Raw genomic sequence first — 12,193 nt, 5'->3', positions numbered from 1 at the left:
AAAGGCAGATTAAGTATGTGCACTGTATTCGCTACTTAGGCAAATGTGTTGAAATGCCTGAAGAATACTCTTTCAATACAATTATTAAAGCCTGACCTTTATGCAATTTTCCTGATGTTATATGACAGGCAACATACAACCCACATAGAACATACCTAAAGTATATTAAAAACAGTTTTCAGGGAAATCATGTAAATCATTGGGGTCAAAGGCATCATTCTTCTACAGGGTGCCCATGCATGTGTGCAAGCACTGTTATTGTTTAGAGATGAGCTCAAACCAAACCCCCAAAATTAAATATTTTTTTCAAGGCACATTTCACAGCTGACAGTTATCTCTATAATGCACCAAATCAAAATCTGACACCCAAGCCCCATGGAAAAAGTTTAGATCTGGTTCTAAACTTCACTGTTCAGACTAACTCTCTATTACTGACTAATTTCAATTAAGTGTAAAAAAAACCACCTTTGTGCATATGCTTCAATATGCTATTTAATTAGTGTGGAATAGAGGCTTTTAAAATGTGGAGAATGCATAAGTTTATGGAAATTAAGAACATACTGATGGACTTCAGGGGAAAAATATATGCATATGATATCATTTGAAACACTGACATTTAATTAACTTTTGACAATGGGATTTTTTTCCATATTGCTAGCCAAATTAATTGTGAGGTAAGATACAGGGGTAATGACTGGTCTATAATGCCACTGACTATTTTTTTCAGCATTAGTTACAAGCTTTCAAAAGCACATTTCAGAAAATTATGATCACACAGTTAAAGTAGGGATTTTTTTAAAGTGTCAAACCCAAGACTCATTAATTTTGGAATGGTATTTGAATATTTAGTCCTCCTCAAAGCATTTACTTGCAGTATTCTCTGCATGTTGGAATATGGTAAATGTTTCCCCAGTGGGTCAATTTGTTTGATCAACTAACCATGTGTTGTAAACATATCAAAGTCTTTCAATATGTTGTGCTGATTGACAGTTAAGGAGAATAATGATGCAAATGCTGACATTATGCCAGTGCACATACATTACAGCTACCAAACAGTAAAAATATAATTCTATATAGTTGGTGGCCTCTTATTTTAGCAATCACAGCTATTGCATCATCATTGAAACACAAGCTTACCTATGTCTGTAACTAGGATTGACTAAATTACTACATATTGTAATAATAATAGTAACTAAAATGATGTACATATAAAATGGATGTAAAATACTTTAAAGTGGTGTTACTAAATATATATATATATATATATATATATATATATATATATATATATATATTTCTTTAATTTAAAAGTATGCCCTCAATTTTCATTTGAGTGGGGTTACAAAAACGTAACCAATGGCAAGGTTTGGGCTAAGTCCCGGTGAAAATCACTTTGGGTAAAAATGTCAAAAGCTCCTAAGTAACTTAAAAACATAAACCCATTGAAAGTGGGTCCTGTGCTCCTCAATCACTAAGGCAATTTTGAACATTCACCTTGATGCTTAAATATGGATTTAGGAGCCTAACTTTAGGCACACAGGACTGAAAATTTTGGTTTTGACCCCTAATTTAGGATCTGGTGAGAGTAGATATTCTGTATCTATCACCCATTGAAGTGTATAAACTATTACCTGGTTTTGCTGGCTTGTCTTCTTTTTTGGCTTCAGGTTCTGAGAAAAATATTAATAAAAATCTTTTTAGAAATTAAAATTACAAAAACAAAAAATCATTCATTTCAATTTGTGTTCTATTCTTGTTACTTAGTTTTTATACCATCTCTCAGCTAAAGAAGTCTGTTAGAACTGACAGTCCTGCAGTACTTCGAGTAAGATAATTAATAGTAATACATACTCCATTGTAATAATTTTATGTACTTAACAATTGACTTATCTGAGGATATCAACAGTACTTTACAGTTATTAATTCATTAAGTCTCTCACAATTCTGGAAAATGAGTATTTATTTGTACCCATGTTACAGATAGAGTAAAGTACAGAAAGATTAATTAGAACTTGCTACTGAGGGCTATAGAGTATTCAGTAAATTTCCCATATTCATTGCAAATTCTACATATATACAACTAGAACTAGGCAGGAAATGTTTTTTCTGTCCTGCAATTTTTGTTTGTTTGTTTGGTTTTTTTGCTATTATGAAAGTTTTCCACTTTTGCACTGGGATGAAATTGAAACCTGTCAACAACAAAAATCCAGGGAGAGACCTTCCCATGGAATATCCACTCTCCTGGGAGAATCACACAGAGCAGAATGAGGTGAGTTACCTCAGAACCTGCCTAAACTGGAGTTACCTTTGAGCCTTTGACTGCTTAAGCCTGATCAGTCGTTCCTAAACCAGACAGTGTGAGGAGTCATCAGAGGCAATTACCTGCAGGTCTTGTGATAAGCCCCACACCATTCTGCCAGGGGTCAGCCAATCCACAGGCAAGGTCCCACCCAGGTGATCCACGGCAGGTATCTAGGCTCCTAAGGGAAGCAGTTTCTCCACTCTACTCACAGTCACTACCTGGCTGGGCACTCTCCCCTATTGCCAATAGTTCCAACAGACTGCTCTTGCTGCTGCTCAAGCCCATGCCTGTTTCCATGCTGACCAGCTGCTGCTCCAGCCTGTGTCTGTTCCTGAGTCAGCTGGCACCTGGGATTTTGACACTTTTTGTGTTTCTCAGGTCCCTCTAAACATTTAGTAGAAACTAACCCTTTCGCAGGAAAAGTTTCAGTTTCAATGAACTGTCACTTCCTGGTGAAAAACTTTTCTCAGAAAACTTCCTAATCCAAGTGTGGTAGCTGACAGGATCAGGGAGAGCAGAGTCAAACAGGGTCTTGGTAGCAACTAGAGAGCAATGGCTTATTACTCAAAGAAGGCTAGAAAGGAAGGAGGAAGTTTATATATGGTCACCAGTCAATGAGGGTCAAGATCATGTGGCCAATCAGGATACAGGGGCAGAACCCAGGTAGCTGGCCCACCCACTGTGAATTCCTAGGTAACTGCGTGAGTCAGTGTGGTGTGACGGCCTAGACTGCTTCCCAAGAATCGAATGGAGTTAGGTTCAAGACTGGGCTTTCAAACCTGCTCTCCAGACAACATTTATTGAAAACAGCTGTTACACTAATAAAATAATACCAACAGGATCTTATAAGAGGGATAAGGCAAAAATGCCACGTTTATTGTAAATACAGAGAGCAGTTTGGCCTTGCATGTTTCTCACAGAGAGGGAGAGACACAGAAATGAAAAAGCAAGAGGCCTGTTCTGTTACCAATATCTTGAATTTTAAGCTGTGGGGAATTCAATCTTACCCCTTGTCTCTCTTGGCCTCGGACTTGTTATACACATACACTTTATGGTTCTAATACAGAAATTCCCTGATATAGTCCAACACAGCTATGTTTTGATCTTTCAGCATGGAAAAGCACTGATTTTTGTATTTTCTGAGTACATAAGAAAAGCCACCTATTAAATGAAATAACTCTTTTGGCATGAGTAGATTTGTACAAAGAGAAATAATCCTGTTCCAGTAACTGAAATTTCCTTGCCAATAGTCTAGATTTCCTGGAAAATGTCCTCTTATAGAACAGGCATAGAGTTACTGTGCTTTTTCTCTGACTTAGCTAGAATGACTACCTTAACATTTAGTTTATGAGTTTCATCTGGTGGCTAATTTAATGCCTGTCTTTTATTTTTTATATTTAAACAAAGTAATACGCTGTGTATATTTTAAGAGAGGAATCCCAGAAAGTTTAATTTGATGTTTAAAAGAATACACATTTTCTCTTACGAGCATGTGTAATACATGTCTCGGTAGTAGATTTAGGTATTCCATTTTGTAGCCCAGTGGGCTAGCTTGCCTTTATTATATTTGCTGCTTTGCAGTATATTCAGCAGTAATGTAAGGAACTTACAGGCCTGTATCCTGTAAGACATTAGTTTCAGCAAGTTAGTGTAAGGCTTGAGGCCTATGACTTTTGAACAGATAAACTTTGACAGATAAACTGTCAATGGAAACAAGTATTGGGGAGCCAAAAATAGAGTGTTTAGGGGAAGTTCTGATGACAGGTACATGATCCAACCACAAGAATGTCATGGCAATGAGTTGATGTATATACCAGGTACATGAGCTACCTAACCACAAGTGGCCCATGGTAACAAATCAACGTATATGATAATAAGTTGAGATCACTGAGATACTAACCTAAAGAAGAAAGACACGCCAATTTTAATAAGGTAAGGAAATGCAAATAAAGAAAAGGGGCAAATCCCCTACTGAATATGCATCAAATATGGTGGCATCAGCGTATTATATTATAAAAGAGGTATCCCAGCCTAGGGGCAGTAGGAGAAGGAGATGTAGTCCTTGAGAGATGCCAGAATGATGGCCACTGGTGATGAGAACATAAGAACTTAAGAACAGCCATACTGGGTCAGACCAAAGGTCCATCTAGCCCAGTATCCTGTCTTCTGACAGTGGCCAATGCAGAGTGCCCCAGAGGGAATGAGCAGAACAGGTACTCATCAAGTGATCCATCCCCCGTTGCCCATTCCCAGCTTCTAGCAAACAGAGGCTAGGGGCACCATCCCAGTTCATCCTAGCTAATAGCTATCCTCCATGAATTTATCAAGATCTTTTTTGAACCCTGTTATAGTCTTGGCCTTCACAACATCTTCTGGCAAGGAGTTCCACAGGTTGACTGTACGTTGTATGAAAAAATACTTCCTTTTGATTGTTTTAAACCTGCTGCCTATTAATTTCATTTGGTGACCCCTAGTTCTTGTGTTATGAGAAGGAGTAAATAACATGTCCTTATTTACTTTCTCCACACCACTCATGATTTCGTAGACCTCTTTCATATCCCTCCCTAGACTCCAAGCTGAAAAGTCCCCCTAGTGAAATAGTGTTTCCTAATATCCAACCTAGACCTCCCCCACTGCAACTTGAGACCATTGCTCCTTGTTCTGTCATCTGCCACCACTGAGAACAGTCTAGATCCATCCTCTTTGGAACCTCCCTTCAGGTAGTTGAAAGCAGCTTTGGTGATTTGATAATCCTCCCTCATTCTTCTCTTCTGGAGACTAAACAATCCCAGTTCCCTCAGCCTCTCCTCATAAGTCATGTGCTCCAGACCCCTAATCATTTTTGTTGCCCTCCGCTGGACTCTTTCCAATTTTTCCACATCCTTCTTGTAGTGTGTGGCCCAAAACTGGACACAGTACTCCAGATGAGGCCTCACCAATGTCGAATAAAGGGGAACGATCACGTTCCTCAATCTGCTGGCAATGCCCCTACTTATACAGCCCAAAATGCCGTTAGCCTTCTTGGCAACAAGAGCACACTGTTGACTCATATCCAGCTTCTTGTCCACTGTGACCCCTAGGTCCTTTTCTGCAGAACTGCTTCCTAGCCATTCGGTCCCTAGTCTGTAGCAGTGCATAGGATTCTTCCGTCCTAAGTGCAGGACTTGGCACTTGTCCTTGTTGAACCTCATCAGGCTTTTTTTGGCCCAATCCTCTAATTTGTCTAGGTCCCTCTGTATCCGATCCCTACCCTCTAGTGTATCTACCACGCCTCCCAGTTTAGTGTCATCTGCAAACTTGCTGAGAGTGCAGTCCACACCATCCTCCAGATCTTTTAATAAAGTTATTAAACAAAACCGCCCCAGGACCGACCCTTGGGGCACTCCGCTTGAAACCGGCTGCCAACTAGACATGGAGCCATTGATCACTACCCGTTGAGCCCAACGATCTAGCCAGCTTTCTATCCATGAAAATTACATCCCACATATTTTCCTATTGCTTCATCTTCTGTGTTATGTATAAGCTGGGCTTATTTATTAATTCTCTTAACTATTTTTAAATGAATTTAGTGTTGGTGGAAGATACTAGACCAATAGCACTGAAGAGTGAAGTCCTCTTTTTGTTCACAAGGGGCTAGATTCTGCAACCATTACTCATGTTGTTTTGCATTTACATAGTTAAATTCCTCCTTACAAGGCCTGTGCACCACTTATGTCCTATTTAGATGTTCCAATATGGCTCCACTGGGGATCCACTTGTGCAAGCCCTATGTACACTGGAATACATTTCACTTATAAGTCGTCCTATTGACTTTAATGGGACTACTCATGTAAGCGCTCACCAACAATGTGAATATGGGTTACACAATCTAGCCCCAGTGCAGCGCAGACTGTCAATGCAAGACTTCCTAAAATACCCTGATATTGTGCCCTAACAAAGACCTGGAAAGACAACATTGTGAATGTGTCACAGTGATTCAGCTGCCATTCCTATTCAGTCAACAAATGTATGAGTGATGGGGGTGATATAAAATGGACTGAGATTAGAGCTGTGCGAAGGTTGGAAGTCCTGTTGTGTGAAGGATTAAAAATTTGGATTAGTTCCGAATGGGAATGAAAACTGAAAATTTGGAAATTCTCCATGAAGGAAATTTTTTTTGAAATTGTCTGAATTTCAAATCATTTGAAACAATTTGTTTGGATTTCAGTTTTCTTTAAAGACATTGTATATTATAATATGTAATAGTAATAATTCAATATGTTCAGAATGAAACATTTTGATTTTTTGTTTTGAAAGAACTTCACATTTTTGTAAAGTCACTTAAAAAGAAAAATCAAAACCTTTCATCCTGAACGTTTTTGACGTTGTTGGAATATTTTCTCTTTGGTTTTCTTCCAAAACAAAATGTTGACCAAACTGACCCAATTTCATGAAGCATTTCAGTTCTGATGGAACTATATTGCAACAAAATATAGTTTCTCCAGTCAGATCTAACAGAGATTGGTGGTCTGTGTGAAGTGAGTTGCTAAAGACTTGCTGTATTTGGAGAAGTGCCCAAAAGATGAAGGGCTCGATATCCCATCACCAATCTACTGGACTGTCCCAGTTCCCCTGAACTGCAATTTCCAGTGCATTGAGATTTGAATGTTGGGCTTGTCTGCACGCCTGCATCAATGCAGTGGCATTGAATTAGCGTGTCTGGTGAAGACGCGCTATGCACTCTCCCATCGCATAATTACTCCACCTTAATGAGAGGCAGAAGTTATGTCAACAGGAGAGCATCTCCCACTGACATAGCGCGGTGTAGACAGCATTTTAAGTTGATGTAAGTTACGTGGCTCAAGAGGGGAGTAGGGTATTCACACCTCAGAGGAAAGTAAATTACTTTGACTTAATTTCTCCACTTTGTCCACACTAAGTCTTAAGAAATTCTTTCATATGAAGGGTTTGAATGATGTATTCCCTCATTCCCTTTAGAAACTGACACATTTAAACTCTCATCTCACTGATCCAGGAACTCTCTTTCACTAAAATAAGTCACAAAGTGCACAGCTGAAGCTGAGTCTATTTTCCAGGGCTCAGGTCACACAGGTCTAAGATAGCCCTTCTTTTTGAACTGAAGAGGCTAGAACATCATTCACATGCAAAAACTGTGCCTCAGAATTCCATGTAAGTATTACTCACACTTGGAAGCACAGATTAATTACTTTAGCTTTCACCTGCCTAATTCTGCTCTTTTTTTGTCTTTCATATTCCTTCATATTTGATATATGCTATACACATTATGTACCATCATTAGAAAATGTCACTCCATCTTCACCCCTTCATTTTTTATGACTACTTGTCTCTCTGTATGTCTCATTATTCTTGCTTTCCTAGATGAAGAGTGTATATTTAAATAAGAAAGGAATAATTGGAGAAGGCTGCATATACAGTATGGTTTATGTTTGCAACATGACGTAAATGCAAGATGATATAGTCCTAATTGAACTCAAGTGTGTAGGTAGCCAGATACATTTTAGGTAATGAACCAGTCAATTTTAGATCAGATGCTAAGCACATCTATTATTTTTACAGCTGTGGAAAAAAAATATTCTTAAGCAAAACTAGCAAAATGTTCCTGAATGTTATTGCTAGTGAGAGAAACACATTTTTAGCCTTGGGCAAATTTTGGAGAATGATAAAATAAGCAAAAAGGTGGTAAAGATGGGAGGTTGCCACTAAAACACAATGTTCTCCATGTATGCATCACAGAGCAGTTGAAATTAAAGTATGACAAGAGCCAGGTTGTTTCTTTCAAGCCACACAGATAAGTAGATACCTGTTGGAGGTAGCATCTCCCCCTTCCTTAGGTTGCAAATTTTGTTTGGTACTGGCAGTTGTAGCAACAGCCTGTCTGCATTCCCTACTGCTGTTTCTCCCCCAGCTGCCCTAAGGTGTTTGACATTCTAAAACTGAGGAGAGACTTAATGGTGGGGTCCAAAAATATCTAAAGCAAAAACAATATTTAAAAGACAAAGGTGAGCCTTTCCTTCAACTTGATCCTCCATACTAGTGAAAGGTAGGTCAGTGGAAAGAGCTGTGCATTAAATACAGCTTGCTCTTGCTCAGATACCTATCTGAGAGTTTCTCCATCTGCCCTTGCTGCAAAAATTACCTCAGTGAAGGAGAAGATATGAGGACAGGATAGAAGAGAAAATAATCAACAGAAACAGTATATAAAAATTACAGAAGTAAATGAAATGTGAAAGCACTTTATATGACTTAAGAATAGTCTGTAAAAAATGCATATTTTCTTATTTCTGTGGGGAGAGACCATGGCAGGGGAGAGAAAAATAATTGTGGAAAAAGAGGGAAAAATATTAAACTCTTTGAAATGGGATCCTAAATAGCAAATTCCCCTAACATTTCTTTCTAAATGATAGATCCATAACCAGGGGCAAGTCTTACAGCATTAGCATCCTACCTCACAAGGCAATTACCGTATTCCTGTCTTTCAGTTCAGGATCTAGCAATGAATGTGATAAGTTCAAGAGTGTGATCACAGCAAGTGTTCTGATGGCTTAAAACCAAGTGCTGTAAGTGCTTCTGCCACTGCTCTGACTCTCCCTCCCTTGAGCTACTTTCCGTGCCTCGATTGTTGCAAATTAGTCCATGGATAAACCACTGCACTGGATACTTATTTAGCACTGTTATTTTGCATAACCAGAAGGAACAACAGCATTCAGTTAAACTCCTGGAGTGAAATCCTGGCCCCACTGAAGTTAATGGGAGTTTTGCCATCAACTTCAATGGAGCCAAGATTTCACCCGTGAGCCATTAAAGCTGATGAGAACTACATTTTTTTTCATTTAATTTATAACTCTATATAACTATAACATAAAAATAAATAGCAAGATTAAAAATCACTTGCTGAATAGTAGAAACTGATTCCATTTTTCAGCAATATGACTGAGGAGTGCCAAGCCCTTTCTTTTGAAAGCATAATTTAAAAATTTGCCAAAGTGTTTCAGAAATAATAATAATGCAGCGCCAAATTCTGCTGTCTGTTACACATGTTTAAATCCCAAATTACTCAGTTAAAATCAACAGAATTATTCCAAGTTTACCCTGGGGTAACAAAGCAAAATCAGATCCAAAAGGGTTATTTTATTTTTAATATATATCTCCCCAATAAGATTATCACTGAAATTTTATATAGCCAAATATTTTAAATAAAATACTAATTTAAACGTCCAAAGTACTTTTTCCTCCAAAGGCTCTGTTTGTAACTGAAATAAGGTAGTTTGGTAGCAACACTTTATGTTGTTACAGGTTCATTTGAGAGATGACATTAAAGAGAGCACTTAGAGTCACATGATGTTTTAAGGTCTGATCCAATGGGAGTCTTTCCATTGATTTCAATGTGCTTTGGATCAGGCCCTTACAGCTCAAATATCAAATGTAATGCCAACAGTGGCATGCATTCATGTTACATATAGATCCAAAAGGGGAAAATGAAACAAACATAGGAGAGCACATTTTGTGAAGAAGAAACAATCAAACCAGTGTACACAGTGCATAGAAAGTTTTTTTCTCTCTCATGTATTGTAACATGATAACAAGAGCCTTTCATTTTCTTCCTAGTCAGAAAAATTGAAGTGTCTGATATTGGGTTGTGGGCTGTCTTGGCCTGTAGTAAAAATGAACCAACAGAACTGGAAATGACAACTGTGTTATCACAGTAGAACTGAATAAAGCTGTTTTATGGTAGCACATGAGGTGATGTGCATCATCTCAAATGTGTCATTGTATGAAAGAAACATTTCTTACTGCAGTCAAAAGCTGAAATGAACTTCAGTAAAGAGAAAATAATTGATTTACCTTTCTTCTCACCTTCACTTTTCACTGGAGCTGAAATAGGGGAAAAAATGCCATTCTTCATGTCTAAAATTAATGATAAATAATACCAACAGCATTTTTAACCTAAGTTATACAGAATGCCTGCCATGGATGGATCGCAAAACTCTTTACAAAGATTTACCCTCAGGGGAAGTATGTCTAATATTATATAAATACACCTCTACCCCGATATAACGCGACCCGATATAACACGAATTTGGATATAATGCAGTAAAGCAGCGCTCTGGGAGGGGGCAGGGCTGCACGCTTCGGCAGATCAAAGCAAGTTTAATATAACACGGTAAGATTTTTTGGCTCCTGAGAACAGCGTTATATCAGGGTAGAGGTGTATTAATATTTACAGATGCGGAAATTGAGGTTCAGATTAAATGACTTGTCCAAAGGCATACAGCAGATCAGTGACAAGGATGGGAATAAAACTTGGGCCTACAGACTCTGACTGTAGAGGTTTAACATCAAGATAATCTTTCCTCCCTCTCATTTATATGCTGAGATAGACACGCAGGATGAAGCCTTCAGAATAATCACTTCAGAAGGAAGATAAAATGGGGAAATAAGATGGGGAAGTCTTTGAAGCATAGTCTGTGTTCCCTGTTTTACGAAATTCTGTGGTCTGTACTGTTATATTTTAACACTAGCAAAAAGTGCTTAACATATTGTAATAATAGTAACTAAAGTGATGTACAAGTAACATAAAGTAAATACTTTAAAGTGGTGTTACTAAATATATATATATATTCTTTAATTTAAAAGTATGCCCTCAATTTTCATTTTTGAGTAGGGTTACAAAACCATAACCAATGGCAAGGTTTGGGCTAAGTCCTGGGGAAAGTCATTTTGGGTAAAAATTTCAAAAGCTCCTAAGTAACTTAAAAACATACACCCCATTGAAAGTGGGTCCGGTGCTCCTCAATCCCTAAGGCAGTTTTGAACATTCAGCCTAGGTGCTTAAATATGGATTTAGTAGCCTAACTTTAGTCACACAGGGCTGAAAATATTGGCTTTGGCGCCTAATTTAGGATCTGGTGCGAGTAGATATTCTGTATCTATCACCCATTGAAGTGTATAAACTGTTACCTGGTTTTGCTGGTTTTTCTTCTTTTTTAACTTCAGGTTCTGAGAAAAATATTAAGAAAAATATTTTTAGAAGTTAAAATTACAAAAACAAAAATTCATCCATTTCAATTTGTGTCTTATTTTTGTTACTCAGTTTTTATACCATCTCTCAGCTAAAAAAGTCTGTTAGAATTGACAGTCCTGCAGTATTTCGAGTAAGATAATTAATAGTAATACATACTCCACTGTAATAATTTTATGTACTTATCTGTTGACTTATCTGAGGATGTCAACAATGCTTTACAGTTATTAATTCATTAAATCTCACACAATTCTGTAAAATGGATATTATTTATTTCTACCCATATTATAAATAGATAAAATACACAGAAGTTAATTAGAACTTGCTACTGAGGGTTTTCAGTACATTTCCCATATTCATTGCAAATTCTATGTACCTACAACTAGAATTAGGGAAGAAATATTTTTTTCTGTCCTGCAATGTTATTCACTATTTTTAAAGTTTTCCAATTCTGAATTGGGATGAAATTGAAACCTGTCAACAAAAAAATAAATGGAGAGCCCTTCCCACAGAATAACCATTCTTCCCCTCCCCTCTCCCCCGCCTCCCCGCTTTTTTTTAAAATTTTTTGGTTGGCAAATATTTTTGTGATTTTTGACTTTTCATTCTGATTCAAGATGGGAAAACATTTCAAAATCTCAAAATGATTTACAGGACGGAAAACCATTTTCTATGCAGCTCTAAATTAAAGTTCTCTTAAGAAACTGGTAGGATCCTCTCATCAATCTAACTACCTTAATCTTCAGGGGAAGTTATTCTTCCACAGACATTAGTTCATATATTTAGAGTATTACATTTGGCATTACCTATCATCCATTTTACCCACTGTTCTTGAGGCGTGAACCTATAAA

The 12,193-nt window shown here is 37.6% G+C and overlaps 1 protein-coding gene across 1 annotated transcript in view; it reads right to left on the bottom strand.

Moving 5' to 3' along the window:
- Positions 1 to 12,193, bottom strand: part of TRDN (triadin) — a gene marked incomplete in the record, with an annotated part of 278,678 nt that overhangs the window by 49,907 nt on the left and 216,578 nt on the right. Inside the window, 3 exon segments of the mRNA XM_034765753.1 lie at positions 1,632 to 1,670; positions 10,166 to 10,195; positions 11,282 to 11,320. Of these exon segments, the coding sequence (XP_034621644.1) occupies positions 1,632 to 1,670; positions 10,166 to 10,195; positions 11,282 to 11,320 (108 nt within the window).

This window comes from Trachemys scripta, chromosome 3, assembly GCF_013100865.1.
Source record: "Trachemys scripta elegans isolate TJP31775 chromosome 3, CAS_Tse_1.0, whole genome shotgun sequence".
In the NCBI taxonomy this organism is placed as follows: domain Eukaryota; kingdom Metazoa; phylum Chordata; order Testudines; family Emydidae; genus Trachemys; species Trachemys scripta.
Note: the sequence above shows the minus strand (reverse complement) of the source record. Positions and strands in the feature narration are given on the sequence as shown.